General features: G+C 48.4%; 1 protein-coding gene across 2 annotated transcripts; it reads right to left on the bottom strand.

The window, feature by feature from the left end:
• Positions 1 to 4,509: 4,509 nt before the first annotated feature.
• NQO2 (N-ribosyldihydronicotinamide:quinone dehydrogenase 2) lies at positions 4,510 to 20,615 on the bottom strand. Of its 2 annotated transcripts, none has more exons than XM_028122930.2 (7): positions 20,367 to 20,615; positions 16,060 to 16,199; positions 13,671 to 13,835; positions 10,134 to 10,264; positions 7,618 to 8,055; positions 6,638 to 6,739; positions 4,510 to 4,765 (listed from the first exon to the last, which is right to left on the bottom strand). In XM_028122930.2, exons 2-7 carry the CDS (start codon positions 16,064 to 16,066, stop codon positions 4,589 to 4,591), a joined length of 1,020 nt encoding a protein of 339 aa, XP_027978731.1. In that variant the 5' UTR covers positions 16,067 to 16,199; positions 20,367 to 20,615; the 3' UTR covers positions 4,510 to 4,588. The 2 variants fall into 2 exon arrangements, with proteins under 2 accessions (XP_027978731.1, XP_027978732.1); XM_028122931.2 differs by having other exon boundaries at positions 7,618 to 7,731.
• Positions 20,616 to 21,333: the final 718 nt, after the last annotated feature.

Raw genomic sequence — 21,333 nt, 5'->3', positions numbered from 1 at the left:
CAGGGAAGTTGGGCTTCGAGAACCTGGAAAGACAGCGAGGAGTCTTCCCCTTGAACTTCCGGTCCTCTAACCCCCTTGTGGGAAGAGGCAGCATCCCCTGGCTAGAGAATCCACCCTCTGACGTTTAGAGTTGGTGACTTCAGAGACCCTGCAGTGTGGCATCTGCTTCCTGCCTTGAGGGATCCTGAAGTCCAGCAACCCCACGCAGACTGCAGGATGAGGTTCTAAAGCCTGGCACTGCTCCCTGTCCACCCGGCACGCTTGTGGCAGCAGCAGCCCACTGGGCATGAGGGAGCAGGAGCCAAGTTCATGATGCCTGAATGCATCCCAGAGGCATCAGTGAAAACAAAGATGACAGCTCTCCGGGGCATTTCTCCTGGGGCTGCCAGTCGTCCCCAGACTACAACCCCCATCAAGAGCCAGGGGCCAGTTTCAGCAAGCACAGGAGAAGAGAAACCGGGGAGTGAGCGATGTGGTCCAGTCAGGTATCCATGCATTCTTTCTACCTGGTGTGCACAGGGATGCACACTCACCACGGGGAAGCTGGTCTTGCTGAGAGCCAGACTGCAGCCTGCAATCCAACCTGGGGCCCTGGGCAGGGTGCAGACCTCATTTCTCCTGGGGTAGGGGCTCCCCACACTGACACAGCCTTGTCTAAGACTGCTTTCATGGAGCCAACAGTCTAGTGATGGAAACAAACATTAATCAGATGGCTCCAGTGTTTGAAATGTGTATGAAAATGTCCTCCTGTGTTTCTCAAGTAAACACAATACCACAGAGATTTTTTTGAGAGAGTGAGCAAGCACGTGCATGCACATGAGGGGGGCGGGCAGAGGGAAAGGGAGAGGGAGAGAATCTTAAGCAGGCTCCACGCTCAGCATGGAGCCCAACGTGGGGCACGATCCCACCACCCTGAGATCATGACCGGAGCCGAAATCAAGAGTTGGACGTTTCACCGACTGAACCATCTAGGTGCTGCACACTGAGAATTTTTTTTTAAGGCAGAAGTACAGGGCATAGGACAGGACATCCAACTCCATCCGAGGGGTTGTGGAGGGCTTCCTTAAGTGACATGGGAGGTGGCTTGGGCAATGAGATGGGGAGAGCACTGCTGCCACAGGGAGCAGCCCCTGCAACAAGATGAGGAGTGAGAAGTCCAGTATGGCTGGGATGTAGACAGAGTAGCCAGAAAGCCTGTAATTAGGAGACAGAATCACATGCTGTACCTTACAGACCAGCTCAAGGACTCTGGACATTTCCTAAGAGCCATGAGAAGCCCCTGAAGGATGACTAGGCCTCAAGAATGGCATAAGCTCTGTGTGTGTGAGCATTCTGTAGAAAATGGGTTGGAAGGGACAGATATGCATAAGGGAAAATTATCCAGGTGGTTGTTGCAATAATCCAGGCCAGAAAAGGTGGTATCCTGGATGAGCATGTTAGAACTGTGGATGGAAATAATGGGCAAATGAATCGTAGGTAGAAGGTGGAGTCAGCAAGACATGAAGCTTGATTGTGGGTAGTCCAGGTGAGGCCCAGGTTTGGGGCCCGACATCAGAGGAATGTTCCTGCCACTTATTGAGATAAGGGGTGGTAAGGGGGGTGTGGGTAGGCGGACAAACTCAGTGACGACATATTGAATGAGAAGTGCCAGAAGACAGTCAAGTAGAATTATCCAAGGATCAGCAACTTTGAGAGATTCCAGAGGCAGAGTCTGATGGGGAAATAGTGCCAAAAAAGAAAGCCGGGCACAGCTAAAATAACAAAAAACATACCAGACCTTGAACCTTGACAGGCAGCGTTGAGGCGGGGCAGAGCGAGCCAGCCCCTTCTTGCTCGCCTGGAGCCTGCTCCGGGCTAGGCGGGGAAACTCAGGCAGCAAGTATAGCTGAATAATGCAAGGCTGGGGGTACCAGCCACACCCCCAGAAAGTCTGTGTGTAACTCCTGACCCCACAAAGTTTAACTACTAATGGCCTACTGTTGACCGGAAGCCTTACTGATAACATATAAAGTCCATTAACACATATTTTCTATATGCATTTACTGTATTCTTACAATAATATATTTTTCTTAAAATTTTCAGCGTTTCTAGGCTACAGGGTTCACCTGGGAGTTTTTGCAAATTGTTGGAACTCTCCCCAAATTTTTCCAATGTACTTATGGAAAAAAAAAATCTACGTGTAAATGGACTGCAGTTCAAGCCCATGTCGTTCACAGGTCAAGTGTACTTGGCTGAGGAATCTGCACATGAGCAACTGTGAATGAACTGTACAGAGACAGCAAGAATCCCAGTGGAGAAAGCCAATCTTCCGGGCAGCAGCCGGCTGGCACCTGGGCAAGGCGGCAGGTGTGAGATCACCGCGCATCGGGCCACGTACAGCTTCTCAGCACCGGCACATCTGGTCTGTGGCCAACATACGAGAGGTGCCGGCAATGCTAAGAAACTCTGCAGAAAAGAGCCTCAAACCCACTGATCTTGAAAAGAAGAGATAAAAGGAAGGCTTCACGTTGAAGACAGAACTACAAATGTAAATGCAACTGGTTTGCCTACTGACATCATAGCGGAGGCCTTTATACAGCTTCTAATTTTGCATGATTATGAGATCCCCAGACAGAATTTATGGTCAAGTTTTACAAAGATAAACCAAGGGAATCTTAAAGCAGATGGGCTTTGCAGTTATTTGAAGAGGGACTCTGGATTGTGCAATAATGCTTTTGGATGAAGATGAAATTAGAAGCTAGAAATCGCATAGTGAGGTAGCTCAGTTTCAACGGAAGGGTCTTCGAAGAGGGGGCACTACAGGTAGGGGCTGGCTCTGTAATAAAAGCAGTTGGACTGTTGGAATGCTTGTGGAATGCCCCAAGGGGGAGTGCTCATTACCAAAATGTTTCATCCCATGGATTTTGAGCTGGTGCTGATCAAGGTAGGAGAAGACTTTGGAGACTGTTCAAAGCTTGGGCCAGTCAGGAAGCTCCTTCTCTTAGAGAGACACCCAGATGTCTTGAGGAAACTATCTGTGCACTCAAACCTTCGATGGAAGGTGTGTTGGTGGCCACTGAATCCCTGTCGAAACATGGGGTGGGACTAAGGATGGCCAGGCTGAGAAGACCCCAAGAGGGAGGGAGGAACGGCTGAGAGAAGGGAAGTCTTTCTTCAGTGTCCTGAGGCCAAGGAGGCATTCTGTGTTCAACTTCCATCTTTGCTCCAAAAGGCAAGGCTTTCTAAAGTAAGGCATTTCCAGAGCACCCGAGCACATCTAGGATGAATGCTCAAGAAGCCACAACTAACATGGCATGTAAAGAATCCAGACATGGAAAGATATTCGAAAAATGAGAAGATGGGGAGATTTTGAAGATGCTTCTGAAAAAAATGCTAAAGAACGCAGTCCCAAAAGAATCTGAAGAAGGCAGTTCCAATCATGGTCTCGAAAGAATACCTCAAAAAAGACTGAAGAATTTGAAAAAAGTCTGAAGGTGACCCTGAAAATCTGAAAAGGAAGACGTCTTGGAAAGAGAATTGGAAGATTGCTCTGAAAAGGATTTTGAAGAGGGCTCCAAAAAAATAACTAGAGGAAAATGGTGTTGAAAAAAAAGAGGAAGGAACAGTCCTGAAAGCTGAGCATCTGCGGATGGTGGCTCTGAGGGAGTGTCTGGTGGGGAAGGCCGTGGGGATTCAGATGAGGAGGAAGGAGATGCACACAGGAAAGTGTGTGATTATGCACCAGGTGGAAAACAGGAGGAAGAAAAGGCAGATGGAAAAGGGTTTGGAGATGCTGAGGAAGAGGGAGGCGGTGGCGGAGCAGGGGACAGGCTGCTCAAGGATGAGGGTGCCAGCTCGAAGGAGTGTGATGAGCAGAGTCCAGGTACAAGCTGTGTGGCCAGTCCAACAAGGGGACTGTGGGTGGCACTGGGGACGTTAAGGAAGGATGGTCCCTGTGCGCAGGCAGTGGCTCCATCCTCGGAAGTGATGATTGAGGAGGAGGAGGAGATTTAATCTCTTAAACCTGATTTCAGGGAGACCCCTCCTGCTACAGGTGCCTCCACTCAGGGTAATTACTGGTAGTGTCATGTGAACGCATCAGAGTGACGCTGGGAGACTTTCACGGTAACCTCCATGCAGCGACTTTACAAATGGATTAACTTCAAAGCCATCATGCATGCACGTACAAAAAAAAAAAGAGAGAGAGATGGAAGAAAGAAGTCCAAACACAGCACTCCAACACTGGCTATCAAATATTCAACCTTCCTATGAAAAAACAGAAATTCCCAAGTTGAGTTATGAAATAAAACAAAAGGAAAAAACTATGCCACACCAGGAGAACTGTTTGAGAACAAGATACCCACAAAGGTTGAACACAGGGAGATGGAAAGACATCAGAAGAGAAAAGCAAGCCCGGGTGAATAATGGCCTCGTTGGAACAGAATTCCGGGTAACCAGCGGACGGCTGAAATGCTGGATCGGCTGTAGGACACCCGGTCCTACCCGACATTAACTACCTCCAGCTCACTCTGTTGTAATTTCCTTTTATTACGGGATCATCTCTTTGCATGTGCAGGCAGTGCCTGTGCCGTGGATAAGGCGCGAAGTGTTATTGCCCGAAGTACCAAGGAGGCGTGCAGTCGATGGGCTCTTCCTCCCAGATGGTTTTCAGCCGCTGGGCCCAGGACGCCACCATAGCCGTCCTCTCTTCTTCTGAGGCAATCTCAGGAGCAAAACTGATCTGAGGGGCGAGGATTTTAAATCCACAAAAGTGCAGTGCCCCATGCTGCAGCCACAGAAAAAGCAGAGAGCTGATTAGAAGCTGCATCCTTTCTGTCATTCAGGTAAACAACTAAAGGGGGGAAATGGCCTGAAATGAGCCTTCAAAAAATAAAAGAACAACTTCACTGCTACTAGGTCACCGAAGACAACTGAACTGCCCTATAACCTTAAGATGCGGGCCTTGACAAGTGAGATGAAGAACTTCAGGTAACTGGAAACCTCAGATCCTAACTGAAATTCATCTGTAATCTTCACTTCTGATTCAGACAGTAAACCTTACAGTTTTGATTGATTAGGCAAATTATGGTAGATTCATACAATGGATTATTCTAGAACAATGTGACATTATTCCAGCTATAGTATATGTATATCCACGTATGGTTGTTCAAGATGTGTCAAGTAAAAATAACAAGAAATCTGAAGCAGTATTCGTGGTACACCATTTATGTAAAAACAAACATAATAACCCTAATAATAAAAAATATACATATAAAAATACGTCTGGGCCATAAGGAAATACATCAAATTATTAAAAGCAATTATTTTTAAGGGGGGACTAAGAAGACTTTCTATTTTTATATTTTATACATTCTTTTTTCATAATATATACTTCTGAAAACTGAAAAGAATATATAAAGATTTTTAAAAAACCAGAAGAACTTAAGCTTGGCTCATGACCCCTAAGAGACTAGTTGACCTGGGGCAAGGGAAGTTCGGGCCTGTAAGTTATCACTCTTTCTCCCGCAGAACATCACTAAATTGAATCACTATCCTTTCAAAGACAACCTTACTACAAGTATCACCCTCCCCTCTCTGCACTCCTTCCCTTAAAACCCATACCTCTGTCCAGGCTTGCCCTACGAGGGGTCACTGTCTATATCTTTTTTTTTTTTTTAAAGATTTTATTTATTTATTCATGAGAGACAGAGGGAGAGAGAGAAGAGAGGGAGAGAGAGAGAGAAAGAAGCAGAGGGAGAAGCAGGCTCCCAAGGAGCAGGGAGCCCGATGCGGGACTCGATCCCAGGACCCTGGGATCATGACCTGAGCCGAAAGCAGACGCTCAACCATCTGAGCCACCCAGGCGCCCTCACTGTCTATATCTTTAAAGCAAGCTCACAAACCGCTGAATATGTGATCTCCTCCCTGGACAAATGTCCCTTCATAACAGCCTGGAAGAATGGTTTGCATCTAGGTTTCTGAGTCTCCTGGAAGCTCGGAGCCAGTATGTGGCCGCCTGACCCAGAGCCTGCTCCCTTTGCCCTGACCCCCAGCTCGGTCCCTCAGCAAGGGGTGCCTCACACGGGGGCACCCCAGCCTGCTTGCATATGCTTTGCCCCCCTGCTGTCCCCTTCACAGATGGCCCAGGGGTGCACAGAGGCAGTACGGTGTCTACCTGAGAGAGCAGACCCAGAGTCCTGGGAACCCGGGGAGGGGTGTGGGCTCTGGGGACGGGGCACAGCCCCTGGCTCCCAGAACCCATCACCTGTGGGAGGTGTGAGACTATCTGGACTCCTGGTTCTGGGGCACCTCTTGCCAGGGTTCGGGATGCTGCCTTCACCAAGCGCTGCCAGTCAGTGTGGACGGGGTCCCTGGTGCTCGGCACACACGCAGGGCCACCACGGAGCAGATGTCCGCTAACCAGGTTCGGCTTAGCTTCCATGCAACAAATTCAAAGGCTATCATTATAATAAATATGTGTTTTCCCTATTGGCCCACTTTTTCAGTGCTAAGTAAGGCATCTGAAAGGGCAAAACGTTCTAACTTCTTGTATTCAGGTGGAGTCAAAATAGTCTGGGTTTCAGGCTTACATCACATCTTATTTGACACCCGGGGGAGCTGCAGGGGTAGCGGAGGGGGTGGGGGGTGCCGGGGGTACCTGGAGGGGCCACAGGAAGTACCGGAAATCTCCGCTGACTCCGGTTCTCGTGTACATCTCGGCTGTGCTCCCCGTGGTTAACGAGAGGAGGGCCAATTTATTCTGTGGAGGAGCAAACAAATCCATGTGACTCCGGCCCCAAGCTTTAGACCAACCAGGAGGGAGAGTCTGAGGTCAGTCCCTCCAGAGATGGACACGTGAGAACACTCTCCTTCGGCACGCCCGGCTCCAGGGGGCACCCACAGCCGGCGGGGACAGGGAAGGGACTGGCCTGAGTGAACACGGGGCTCTGGTGCGCCCCAACTTCTGGTAGAGAGCAGGGTGTGGTGCCGGGTGCCGACGGCCGGGGCTGCTGTGAGGGCGACCGAGGCAGTGCACGGCCCCTGGTCCAGGACCATTCTCACGGAATGGTGGCCTTACTTCACCGTCCACGACGGACCGTGTGACTCTACGGTTTCCTTACGTGTACTTACTTTCTGAGGCTTTCAGAATTAAGACATTATTTATTTCAGTAAGGAATGAACTTAGTAAGCAACTCAGAGCTACTGTGCACAGCGCACCCACCGGGTTCCGTGCAACACTCACCCTGCAGCACGCAAGTCATCCTGTTTTTCAAGGAGGAACGTGAAGCTGCGAGGTGAAGTGGTGTGAGACCACGGCTCAGTTCTGCGTCACAGTGCAGACGCCCTCTCCCGAGCCGGAGCGGACACCGTGGGGGCCCAGTGCAACCCTCCCGCAACACCAACTCCCTGCCCTTCTTGGCCACTCGTGTAGTTCGTGGTGGGTGCATCTATCTCCCTCACCAGACAAAAGCCCCGTGACCTCAGAAACAATGCTTTTCTTAACCAAGTACAGCACACGGGGCTTTGCACACAGTTGGTGGCTCAATCATTATTTGCTGATAAAGAAGCAAACTACAAATAGGACTCGAGGAGCTGCCCCCCACCAGTACACAGGGATCCTTATCCCAGGGTACGTACCTTGAGAAAACCGGAATCGTAGAATCCTGGGATGTCAAAGGCAAAGCCCTGACACAGCACCCTGTCCATCCAACCCTTCAGGATAGCCGGCATGCCGAACCAGTACAGCGGGAACTGGGGACATAAGACCAGGGAGGGACAGATGCTGCGGGCTGCCTCAGGTTGCAGATCTGCTGATCCAGAAGGAATCCCACAGTCTTCCTCTTCCCAGGTGCTGGGCAGGCGAGTATAGCCGGGGAGTGGCACGAGCAGGGACATGCAGTGTGGACAGGGTGATGGTGGGGTGAGGGGGCAGAGCTGACCATCGTCCTGGTTGCCGTTACAGGTGGCTCTGTGTCCCCCAGGGACGGCCCCCTTAGGCTGGTCCTTGAGCAGGTGTGGGGGGCGGGTGCTAGGAAGTTCTGCTGGACATTGGCTCAGCGGCAGCAGTCCCTGTGACTGATCCAATCAAGGGGCACGAGAGGAAGGGTGTGGAAAAGATTTTGCCCCTTTCCCGGGCGTGAGTTGCTGCCTTCTGGAAGTCAGACTCAGTTAAGTTCTGAGAAGCTCCAGATTCTGACACAAACTAAAGCCTTATCCTCAGATTGCACACACCAGCAATAAGATCTACCTAAAGTCTACTCTGGTCTCCACAGAAGCCCTAACACTATATCCAGAACCATCATCAATGACAGGAGATGAACACCGATAATAATGTTACCAAAGGCAGAAGGAAGCCCATGTTTCATGTGCTTTTGCTATAAATCTAACACAGGACTTGGCATTGAAATTTAAGCTCCACAACCCACTGCTGGGTGATGCTGGCAAGTTACTTAACCTCTCTGTGTCCCCTCTTCCTGATCTGCCATTAGGGCTAGTACAAGTTACTAGGTCACAGCATCGTGGGGAGGATTCCATGACAATACAGTGCTTAGAACAGAGTAAATGCTCAGTGAGTGATGGGGAGCAGTGATCACGACTAAGTAGTAGTGAGGAATGAAGTTCTTATTAGTGTTGAATGAAAAACAATAAACTTATAATGCAGACCGTCTGAGCAAAGTACCAGGAAAAGAGGGAAGGCAGCGGGAAAAGAGCTGTGAGATGGAGTAGGGAAAAAGAAAGACCATTACAGAAGGAACACGCCTTGGCTTGCTTTAGCTCTCCAGCTGCAAGAGTGCAGGAGCAAGGAGAATGGACAGCCGGGCTCCCTGTGGTCACCTGCCCCAAGGGGCAGGAAGAGAAGATCGAGAGAGCCAAGTATGGCTCTGCTTGGACCACGGACCCAGACTGCTGGCCAGTTTTGATACAGCCCCACTGTCCTGGTGTGGCTATTATTCTGTGGATGACAAAGCACATGGCGAGTGAGCTCTGTGGCACCGTGATCCAGCCACGTGGAATTAGGATGGAAGAACATCTCGTACTCTGATCAGATAGCAGCTCCAGGTTGCCTGGGAAAGAAAGGAACGGGAAGGGGTGTCTAGAGGTAGCCTGGGTGGGGCAGAAGAGGAGGACTGAAGCATTCCCTCCGCCCAAAGGGGTAGGGTTATTTTATGAAGGGTTCGTGAACTTTCCCTTCTGGACCCGTTGTTTCACCGGGAGACTGGTCGCATCCTCACCCCTCCCCCACACGTGGGGGTCTTGTTCTCTCACCCTCTCCCCGTCTTCACGCCCTGTTGGAAACAGAGACAATCGGGACCAATCGGATCCATCTTGGAGGTTCCAGATCTAGAGCCCCCAGGCCCTGGTGTGCAGCAATAGGACAGAGCCGGCATGCAGGGAGCAGCAGAGGAGAATCAGAGGGAGAGGGCCGAGGGGTCCAAGCCTCTGGTTCCACGGTCCCTGAAGCCCAACCAGCCTGTCCTTGGCTTCAGGAGACCCAAGGGACCAGGGCCCTGAGAATAAATCCCTTTTTTCTAGTTGACTTGGATTTCTGTCAACCCAACAGCTCCCCAAAAGCACATGTTTCTTTTGCTGCCAGGCTCACGATTTCCTCTGTGGGTACACATGCCTGTCTAGCTAGGGCTAGAGCCCACAGAAGCAGGGTCCTGGACCAGTTCTCTCCACAGCGAGTCCTGGCCTGGGGCAACTTGTGAATGAGTGCACAGAAGGTGGGCTGGGGACTCAACCAGTGACAGGAAGGAATCAAAAGAAGACTTTCCTCTCTGATTAGGATATTTAGGGCAGGAGTTACATTTAGCCCAAAAACCCCTGATAAACACTCATGTGGACAAATCTGGTTTTCACGCAGCCTCTGCCTATGTGGGGTGGGGATCAGAAAGAAATGAAGGCAATCCCCTGGGCATGATGCAGATGTTTCTTGGACTGCTGGGCTAATGGAGAATTCCTTATTATTTGCTTGGGAGTCAGAATTTTGAATGAATATTGGCTACACAGATCTCCTTACCCAACTAGACACAAATAAGTGTGCAAATGTGCTAACATTAACACCATTTCTAGAAGTGTGCGACTCAGTATTTGGAAGGAGCTTGTACATGGAATAAATCTAATTTGTTATAATAATTAGAGGCAAAACAAACCTGAAATATCACTAGATCAGCTTCCTGAACCTTTTTCTGTTCGTCAGTTATGTCACTGGCCAGAGACCTCTTCTTAAAGGCTTCATATACTTCCACCCCATAGTTGAAGAACTCGGGATTAGAGAGAGCACCTGGAGAAGAACAGGCCAAATGTTCACACTCCCACATGCGCACCCACAGCCCATCCTGGCCAATCCCACTAGCATCCCCGTTACCTGGACTCCCTAAAGTCCCCATTCACTGAGACCCCACCAGGTGTTGGGCCCTGGGGTCAGGCCATGGTAATAAAAAGAGAGGAAGCTACTGTTCTCACCTCCGGAGGGACTCAAAGTCCAGTAAGAGTAGATAAATAATCAAATGATTAACATACAAAACAATAGGTAGGTAGCTCAGTCTGATGTTATGGCCAGATAAGCCTCCTGTCTTAAAATCAAGACGCTTGTGGTCTAACTCAGTACAGCAGTGCCTGGCTCTGCTTGTTTGGGTTAGTGATGAGCTTTGTAAACCAGGCTTTGAAGATGGATCGGGAGTTCACCAGGCCACCTGGAGCCTTGGAGAGAAGAGACAGGACATTCTGGGCGTAAGACACAGAGAAGGCTGGGTGTCCGACAACAGGCCACCCAGGAAAGGGCTACTAGGAGCGCCTCCAGGGCAATGGGTGAAAGGCCAGGAGGGCTGCAGGTGATGTGAGTAGAGAGATGGGCCAGGTATTGTAAGCCTTCTTAAGGAGCTTGAATTTTTCCTGCGTGTAGTGAGCCATGTGGCATATGCAGGGAAATACATAAATGCTCTGAAGTGGGTGTGGACGAGCTCACTGTAGCAGCAGGGATTCGAGAGCAAGCGTGTGGGGGGACGGGCTCAGTCAGGCAGCAGCAGTAGGTGGTGGGAGGCGGGGGATTGGGCTAGAACTTACAGCACTGCCCACGGCAACTAAAACGAAAGAGAAGTTATTTTGATCTATACTGTCCATTGGGATCTTATCAACCAAAAGGATTCATCAAAGGCATTAATCAGTATTAATAATAGCTTACCATTTATTGAGGACCTCCTACCTATCAGGTGCTGTGTTCCATCACACATCACCTCTTCTATCTTTATAGCAACTGGTAAGTTTAAGTCCAAGTCTACCGAAGAAGAAACCGAGACTTTAGAGAGGCTGAGTGACAAGTGCCAACACCACAGAGGTCTTGGTAGCAGCAGAGGTGGGAGCAGGTGTGAACCCCACCCCACCACACGGGGTCTGGAGAGGAGCTGACAAACCCCCAGCCACGTGGAGAGGATCCGAAAGGAGAGCTGAATCCACAGTCCTTCAACAGACTCATCCACTTAAAAACCAGTGGCTCCTTAACATAAGAGTCTGTTTTCCCAGTCCCTGCTCTGTTGTTTCTTAAGTGAAAATTGTTGACTGATTTATTAAAATGGAAGAAAGACAAGAAGATACAGGATGTCAGCTGTTACCATCAATATTAAATATTAAACCTTGGGATTATCATTAACAAAATAAAGCCTTGGCATATATATATATATATATATATATATATATATATATATATATACACACAATTACAAACAGAAGGAAATTAAAGGTATTAAATACTGGAAAGGCCGAAGTGAAATTATCATTATTTGCAGATGATTTGATTGTCTATCAGGAAAGCCCCAGAGAATCAGCTGAAATCTACTACAAACAGTAAGAAAATCAGGCATGGCTGGATACACACACACACTCGCAGGCACACAAACAGAGATTAACCCTCTTCACGTAGAGAAACAAAAACCAATTCACAAGAATTATTCAAGATCTGTATGAAGAAAACTTGTAAGAGTTGCAGGGTTTGTAAAGGAAGACGTGAGCAAATGAAAGGCCATACCATTCTCCTGGGTAGCATCAGCATAATAAAAGCTCATCTGTAAATTTAATGGAATCTCAATAAAAATATCATCTGGTTACTTTTTGAATCTGGAAAGTTAATTCAAAAGATTTTATAGAAAAGTAAAGTAAAATTAGCTAGAAAAAATAGAAAATAAAGCAAACACAGAGATATTCTATCACTTGCCAAAATATTTAAAGCCATGTGGTACTGAATCCGTAACAGATAGAAAAGAAAAAAAAACAACCAACAGAATACAAGGTATAGAACAGAATCAAATGTACATGGGAATTTAAATCACAGTGAAGGTGGCATGGAACTGGAGGGGATTATGCTAAGCGAAATAAGTCAATCAGAGAAGACAGTTATCATATGATTTCACTCATATGTGGAATTTAAGAAACAAAACAGATGAATATAGAGGAAGGCACGGAAAAATGGAATAAGATAAAAACAGAGAGAGGCAAACCATAAGAGACTCTTAATCTTAGGAAACAAACTAAGGGTTGCCAGAGGGGATTGGGGTGAGGGGATGGGGTAACTGGGTGATGGGCATTAAGGAGGGCATGGGATGTGATGAGCACTGGGCGTTATATACAACTGATGAATCACTCAACTCTACCTCTGAAACTAATAAAAAAAAAATACTAGGGGAAAAAACTAAAAACCCCCATCATGTTATATATCTTAAATATATATAACTTTTGTCAATTATGTCTTAATGCAGCTGGAAAAAAGAAAATGTTTCTTACATAAACACAAAGACAGTGAAGCTCACTTAAGTGAGAGAAAGGCAAATCAGAACTATACTGGGAGACCGTTTCTCACCTGACAGACTGGCAATTATCAAAAATTGGCCATGCAGAGGAAATGAGCACTTGCAAACATGCTGGTGCGAGTGTAAACTGGTCCATTTACTATTTGATATTATCTATGAAAATCAAAAATGCACCTTCCCTCTGACCAGCAATTCCACCTCTAGACACACCCGCATATGTAGGAAAACACGCGTGGCCATGATTCTTCCTTGCAGCTCTGTAATAGGAAAAGATCAGGAATGATCTGAAATGCCCTTCAGTAGGGGCTACTTGAACTATGACACCTCCACACAATGAATACTTTGGGCAGTAAAAAACAAATGCAAAGTGCAAAACATGTAAAATAGGCTACCATTTTGAAGCAAAGGAGAGAAAATGGAGAATATGCCCGTAATTGCTTTCCATAGCACGGACGTCTCTGGAGGGACACAGAGACAAGTGAGCACCCTGGTGACCTTGCGGGCAGGGACACGGGTGGCTGGGGGACAGGGATGGGAAAAAGACTTGTCACGTGGACTCCTTCGACTTGAGAACTGGGTCTCATGTGCAATGGTGAGTTTTTTCATAACTTTTTTTCCATTAAAAAACTAGAAAGAAGAAAGTTAAAAAACCAGGAGCACTTGGGTGGCTCAGTTGGTTAAGTGTCTGGCTTCGGCTCAGGTCCTGATCCCGGGGTCCTGGGATCGAGCCCCTTGTCGTTGGGGGGGGGTCCCTGCTCAGCGGGGTGTCTGCTTCACCCTCTGCCCTTCACCCCGCTCATGCTCTGTCTCTCCCTCAAGTAAATAAATAAAATCTTTAAAAAAGTAAAAAAAAAAAACAAAAACGCAACCGTTTAGCCCACAACTCACCGATGACATCTTTCCTGGTGGCCCGCGGCTCGAAGTCCATGGCGTACAGGTCAGACACGGTGATGGTGCAGCCCTGTCTGCTGAGCTCTTCCATTGCCACTTTCTTCAAGGAGCCGTTGATAGACCTGGGTTCTTGGTGAGCATAGACAATGAGCACTTTCTTGCCTGTTATCAGAAAATAAATGATGTGTCTTGAAGAACAATTCCTCTTTGTCAAAATTCCATGAAGACTAAGATAACAACGAAATGCGTAGGTGCATCATAGGCTCAAGCTAAGAAATACCACCCTTTGTCATGGGTGACAGTTTTAACGTAACGAACGTTCCTAAAAATCCAGTTATAACATAGCTCATTGTTGCCTGAGTTTACTAATGCACAGATGTAAAATGGGTCAAATGATTCCTCAAAAATAACACCACGAATTTCTTGAAAAGCCCAAGCTATCGTGGATATTCTCTATCAGAGGTTTCTGTCCTGTTGACGAACATCGAAATTGAAAACTACCCTAACTATCTCTCCTGCTAACCCTACTTTGGCAGGCATCAGGTACGGGACATACATCTTTGCCTCCTCCAGGCCCATTGAAATGGGACAAGTAAACAAGATAGGGAAAATCAGACCCCTAATCCGGGGGGTTGGCAGGGCCTAGATGGAGCCCCGCTTTGCATGGCAAGGCTGATGACAAAGAAATTCTAAGAGTCAGGTCTTACAGGACCTGGCTGTGCCATTAATACCAACAGCTTCTGAAGTAACATTTCCCTCGTTCAGAAGATTCTGGAAGATCACGTACTGATTTCTTCTGGGAGGCAGCTTTGGTCATCTGCTTAAATTCGCCCTTAGTAATAATGTCTAAGACTAAAATGTTTGAACTCTTGATTTTAATTTTTCATTTTAGGCCCCTAAGGAGGAAATACCAATGTTCGTTTGAAGCAAACAGTTTTGGGCACTCAACTGGATGTAAAGGTTGGATTCCATGGCTTAAGGGTTAACATTTTTATTTTAACTTCTCAGACTCATTGGTGACACAGGAAATCTACCAATGGACACAAATGAAACATCTACATCAGTGGTTCTCAGGTGGGGGCAGTGTCGCCTCCCACGGGGACAGCTCAAAATGTCTGGAGACACTCTGGGGTGTCACAGCTAGGGAGAGGGTGTTGCTGGCATCTGGTAGACAGATACCAGAAGTGCTGCTAGACATCCTGCACCAAATAGGACACACCACACCAAAGGATTACTGGCCCAGGATATCATTAGTGCTGAGGTTCAGAGAAGCCCTACAGCATACTGTGTAAAATAAGGTGGACTTTTATATTCTGAAATGAAACAATTTTTATGCCATATTTTTGAGAGGAAAAAAAGTTGCAGCATGGGGTGTGTGTTTGTGTATATGTAGAACAGGGACAAGAGTAAAAATTGAGTCATACTGAATTTTATTTATTTATTTATTTTTAAATATTTTATTTATTTGACAGAGAGAGAAACAGTTTGTGAGAGAGGGAACACAAGCAGGGGGAGTGGGAGAGGGAGAAGCAGGCTTCCTGCTGAACATGGAGCCCAATGCGGGACTCGATCCCGGGACTCCAGGATCATGACCTGAGCCGAAGGCAGTCGCTTAACCAACTGAGCCACCCAGGCGCCCTGAATTTTATTTTTTTAAAGATTCTATTTACTTGACAGAGAGAGAGAGAAGCACACACAATCAGGGGGAGCAGCAGAGGGGGAGGGAGAAGCAGACTCCCAGCTGAGCACGGAGCCCGATGCGGGGCTTAATCCCAGGACCCTGAGATCATGACCTGAGCTGAAGGCAGACGCTTAACTGACTGAGCCACCCAGGTGCCCCGAGTCGTACTGAATTTTTCTTTTTTTAAGATTTTTTATTTGACAGATAGAGACATAGCAAGAGAGGGAACACAAGCAGGGGGAGTGGGAGAGGGAGAAGCAGGCTTCCCGCTGAGCAGGGAGCCCAACGCGGGGCTCGATCCCAGGACCCTGGGACCATGACTTGAGCCGAAGGCAGACGCTTAAAGACTGAGCCACCCAGGCGCCCCAAGTCATGCTGAATTTTAAACCACAGTTACTCCTGGGGCTCATTCACTCAATAAATATTTATGGAGCACTACTATAGCCTGGGTATCATTCCAGAAACTAGAGGCAGAGCAAAACAAGATACGCATGGCTCTCACTTTTGAGGAACTTATAACCTGGTGAGGTTGAAATGGACAATAAAACAAGTAAGAAAATACAAAATAAGATAATTCCAAATAGTGATTCATGTTAAAAACAAGTTTTAATACAGTCCAGTGTTGTTCGGGTTTTTATAACATATTTAATTTCTAATTAAAATTTTTATTTAGAAAAGTTTATCTTCCCCATAGGTAACAGTCACCTGCCATGTTCTAAGAAGATGGATTCTTCCCTTCTGACTACTACCAGAGGGAGGGTCTGCTGTTAATCATGGGCACAGGATTCAGCGTGGCGAGCTGCAGGCTTTCAGCTGTGGTCACTCTCCTCAGCAACGCCAACAATCTGGAAGAGAACACAAACACTTGAGGGAAGGGGGGAGATGTGGTGGTGAGGCCAATGTACCAACTGCAGGCCTCAGGAAGGATATGCAGACATGTCTGAAAAAAGCTTTGAGGGGCAAGGAACCACTTGGAGATTTAAGCCTCAGAGGACAAATCAGGCAGGTTGCCAAATCAAGACTTTTTTTTTTTTTTTTGAGAGGACTCAGAACCTTCCACGAAGGCAGCCAAAATGAAGAAGTCCTAGAAAATGAGATAAGCAGGAAACATGCATCTGTGTCCTTCCTCCCTCTCCCACGTTTCCGTGCTTCACTCTGCCCCCAATACAGCTGAAGAGACAAAGGTCAGGAGTGTTGGTAAGAAATTCAGTTACCATGTCTACTGCAGTCTGCAAATCCCAGCATGGCTGAGAAGAACAAGACAGACAAGACATACATATGGTGGCCTGCACATTAATAAGGCTCTGGAAAAATGTTCGTTTTCCCGAGAAGGCCTCAAAGGCACAAGAGAAGCCTGAATCCTCACTGCTGGCTAGCCAACTCTGAAATTTGCTCCACTCTGGGAGAGACAAGGTACCTCTAACAGACCTGCTTCCTCTGCCAGAAAAAAAACAGCCCAGAGCCTGTGACTCAGGGTCAGTGTGGAGATGCTGTATGATGCCCTTTGTATCCAAATGACAACTTTAACATCTATCAGTGCATCTTTATTGGATAACAAGAAGAACAGAGACAGAAATCAGGCTTATCCATGGCCATGACTGGAATCTGGAGCAGAGCCTGAATTAGCTTCTTCCTGGGCCCTCCATACCTCCAGCTGTCCGGGAGCCCCAGGTACAGGGCTAAGGTATGCAGAATACTGCCAAGAAATGAGGGTGGGCTGCAGGGGAATGGGCTCTGGCCCAGGCTGGGTGTCCCAGGGAAGAAAGAAAAAGAGGTTTACATAATTGTGGCTAGAGGTGAGTTGAGGGCAGGCAGGACACTTAAACTGGAGAGGGCACAAACAGTTCTCGTCAGACAGACGGTTGGAACTCCAAACACCATCATACCTCAAATGTGAGTTTAAATCCTGCCCATTTGCTTGAGTTGACTACTGACTGAACAGTTAGGAATCTGCCTCTTTGGCTACCCAACATCCCCTCTTGTTTTTTATGAACAGTCCCTGAATTTATTCAGGTGTCAGTGTGCGCAGCTAATCCCTCCATTTCCCAGTCTTCCACTCAGGGGTGACCAAAGAGGTGAAGCAGAAGTCATTACGTGTGGCTCCTAGGACATATCCTTAAGGGCTGACCTGGGGGTGGGTAGGGTGTGAGGAGGGTGGAGGTACCATTTCAGCCCTTGCCGCTGGCCTTCCTCCGAGCTGCACTGTGGAATGATAGCTAGGGCTCGGTCAGTCATTTTGTTACCACGGGGGTAGAAGCTCTGGACTAAGGATGGTAGAGCACAAATACAAAAGGAACCTGGATTCCTGATGCTTCCCTGGAGCTGTGAGATGGTTCTGAATTGCCAACCTTCAGACTTCTTTATATGGGAGAGCGACCTCTGAACTGTGGTTAAGCCGTGTGGAGTTGACTCTCCACGAACAGCGGTGAATGGGACACAATTCCAATGTATGCCTTCATTCAGCTGGGTCACCGGCTTGCGCAGGAGGACTCACCCTCTGGCCAGGTACTGTGGCCAGGTGGGGAGGCCACAGTGGTGAACAAGACAGGCTAGAATGGAACTTTATACTCTCGGCCGGGGGCTAGGCAGACAAAACCAGCTGGCAAAGAAGGCAACCATAACATTCTAGATAGTGACTAAGTACTAATAATAACGCTAAGTAATAGTGATAGTGATAAGAAAATAAAGTACTTTTGTGACTAAAATGGCCAGGGGTACATCTGATAGTCCAGGAAAGTATCTCGGGAACAGGGATGTGAATGATATAGACCCAGTCATGCAAAGATCAGAGGTTCAGGCAGAGGCAATGGCAAGTACGAGGCCTGAGGTAGGAACTGGCCTGGAGTGTTCAAGAAAGCCTGTTTGACTGGCCTTGTGGTTTAAAAAAAAAAAAAAAAAGAGTTGGATGGTGGTCAGAGAGGTGGGGTGGGGTCTGTAGGACAATGCAAGGACCCTATTCTAAGCCTGACAGAGAGCCACTGGAGCATCTTAAGCAGGAGAATGATAGGATCTGATTACCTTTTAAAAACGTTATCAGTGTCACTGCGGGCTCCGGGAACACCTTATCCTGAGACTCCATTTTGGTTCGGATAAAATGCTTTAGTTTTAATGCCCACGACAAGAAATGCATTCTTTTGCATCCCCACGCCTCACCGTTCCCTGCTGTTTGGCTTGGCCCAGTTTATGGATTTACATCACACACCCGGCCACCTGAGGCATTTGAGTTTGTGACTCCACATCTCGTCCATTGTATTTGTACAAAGTAAGACACAGGCCCAAGACATGAACGACTTGTCCAAAATCAGAGAAAAGACTCCAAGCCAGGCTCTTTACTAGCAGTCCCCCCCCCAACCCCACCTTCCCTAACAACCTGCTGCACAGCCAAGTTTTGTTAGGAAGGAGGCACTTGCCCAGCTCAATAAGAAAAAGGAACCACGTGGTGTGTGGAAGTTGATAAAGGGAAATCTCATTTGAAGTGGAGTCAGGACACCCTGTAGGGGGACCTCTCACCCACACACTTTCCCTCACAGCTTACCTCACATTCCTGAACAGGTCATTTTACAACCCCAGCAGGTAGAAATGAGTGAGAAACTATCACAACTCAGCCCACCAGAAACCATCACCACCCTGAACTCTTGCTTTCCTCCAACAGGCTCAACAGACCTTGGTTCAAAGCAGCCCTTCCCAGCTTCCTCTTTTTTTTTTTTTAAATAATGTTCCTCTGTTCCTCTCCTTTGTTCTCCAGACTGGCCTATGGTTTGCCATAGCCTGCAGGTCCCAAATTGCAATTCCTCTGCTATTCCCAAATACACTCATTTTGCTGGTAAAATAACTAGCTTTTTTTGTTTTTTTTAGGTCAACAGGTTATTAAATAATGTATGTCACACCAAACGGGCTCTGATATTTTTATCATATTATTTCATCCTAATCAGCATGCAGAAACTACTTTATAATGTTGTCATTTGATTTCTGTGAAAATTAATAAAAGGAAAAGTCACTTGGAGTCGGAGGCCAGCAGGAGTAGCTCTTGCACGCTTATGGGGGGGGTCAACTGCAGCCCCCAGGGGAAGTGACAAATGCACTTTGCACCGCCTGTCCCAGCAGGAGGTAGAAAGGTTTCCTCCTGCCCCAGCAACAGCCCAGCCAATGGGAGGCAGTCAAACTCAGCCCAATGAGAAGCCAGTATACTTGGAACTCCCGCTTTTTTACTCCAATGGACTTTTTGGTTATTACAGGCTTCCCAACCACCCCTCTCCCAGCGTTCCTCCCCTTTCTTCTGGGCACTTGCCTATGGCTTTACCTAAGCTTGCCTGTCCCAGATTGCAATTCCCAAAGAACCGCCCCCTTTTTTGCTGGTTAAATAACGGTCACTTTTATTTTTAAGGTTAACATTTCCAATACCTCTTTCCATGTAGACAGGCCCTGGAGCCAGTTATTCCAACAGCTAAACAACATCTCACTATGTACGCATGCCCATTTGTGACCGTTTGTCTTCCTGGGCACCTAAGGTATTTGTTTCCCCCCAACTATATATAGCACTGCTAGCCGATGTCTCGTTTAATACATATTCCTTTTCATGTGCTTCTTTAGCTAATATTCTCATTAAGACAAAAGGCTTAAGATTATTTTTCTAGGATCTGCTACAGACTGCCATGAGCCAAAACAGGCGGCTCCCTGCGACCAGCATAGCCCTGGCCGGTGTCCCGCAGGCCTAAATGATGGAAGCCCCTGTCCAAACTGACCCTGGACTGCCCTGTTTCATTTTTAACACGAGGGTAATCACACCACGGACCTCCTAAGACAGAGGGCCCATTAAAGGAGACGATTCCGCTAAGCACTTATAACCGGACCTAGCACGCGGTAAGAGGTAAGTACAATCCGGACCTAGCACGCGGTAAGAGGTAAGTACAATCCCAGGGTCGAAACGGTAAATGGCCCGCGGTGCGGCCAGCAGCGCCCCGGAAAGTGCCCCCGCCCCAAGCCCCCGCACCCCGACGAGGGAAGGCACTCACACTGCGGGCAGCGCAGGCCCCGGAGAAGCAGCGGAAGGACTCAGCCCTCCGCCTTCGGAAGCGAAGCTCCAGGCGTCTGCGCGAGGTTCCGGCCCCCCGGGGCCCCGTACTCTCACTTGTCCGCCGGGCGGAGAGCTGCGACTGCGCTCTGTGCCGCCAGGCCGCGTGCACTGGTGCTGCCTCGGCACGGCCCCGCAGGTCCCCAGAGCCCAGCGGTTCTCTCTTCCCGGCCCTCTCCCGGCGCGCCGCCCCGCCCCTCTCCCCCTCCCGTCTCCCGGCGCGCCGCCCCGCCCCCTCCCCCTCCCGTCTCCCGGCGCGCCGCCCCGCCCCCTCCCCCTCCCATCTCCCGGCGCGCCGCCCCGCCCCCCACCCCCTCCCGTCTCCCGGCGCGCCGCCCCGCCCCCTCCCCCTCCCGTCTCCCGGCGTGCCGCGCCGCCCCGCCCCCGCCCGGGCTGTCCTGACCTGTGCCCGCCCCACACCTCTGGCGCTGGCCCTGCCCTGGACCCGGGTTGCAGGTGGCGGGGAGTCCTGCTCTGTGCTTCTTCCCTACTCCAACCCTGGTTACGTATCCAAGTTTTAAAAAATGCAGGTCCATGGCGTAATACTTAGCAAGAAAAAGGATCGAAAACCCAACAGCCTGTGAGACTCTCCAGAAAAGTATGTCGAATGAAAAAAGCCAATCTCAAGAGTTTCCATGCACTATGACTTATGTGACATTCTTGAAATGACAAATTATAGAAATGGAGAACAGATTAGTGGTTGCCAGGGTTTAGGAAGGGGGTAGCTGGGGCAACAGGGACCCTTGTGGTGATGGAAATGTTCCGTATGGGACTGTATCAATGTCAATATCCGGGTTGTGATATTGCACTGTAGTTTAGCTGGATGTTCTCATTGCAGGATTCTAAATAAAGGGCACAGGGGATGTCTCTGTTCTTTCTTTCTTTTCTTTTCTTTCTCTCTCCCTTCC

This window comes from Eumetopias jubatus, unplaced genomic scaffold (genome assembly GCF_037043125.1).
Source record: "Eumetopias jubatus isolate StellerSeaLion01/CBP00866 unplaced genomic scaffold, mEumJub1_p1.0 scaffold_6, whole genome shotgun sequence".
Taxonomy (NCBI): Eukaryota; Metazoa; Chordata; class Mammalia; order Carnivora; family Otariidae; genus Eumetopias; species Eumetopias jubatus.
Note: the sequence above shows the minus strand (reverse complement) of the source record. Positions and strands in the feature narration are given on the sequence as shown.

What these genes read in the sequence shown, in the direction of transcription:
- NQO2 (XM_028122930.2), bottom strand. An exon ending in CACCAGGAAAGATGTCATCG is followed by an intron (nt 10,265 to 13,670) that starts GTGAGTTGTGGG and finishes GTTCTTCTCCAG; the next exon opens with GTGCTCTCTCTAATCCCGAG. An exon ending in CTGATCTAGTGATATTTCAG is followed by an intron (nt 8,056 to 10,133) that starts GTTTGTTTTGCC and finishes TGATTGGATCAG; the next exon opens with TCACAGGGACTGCTGCCGCT.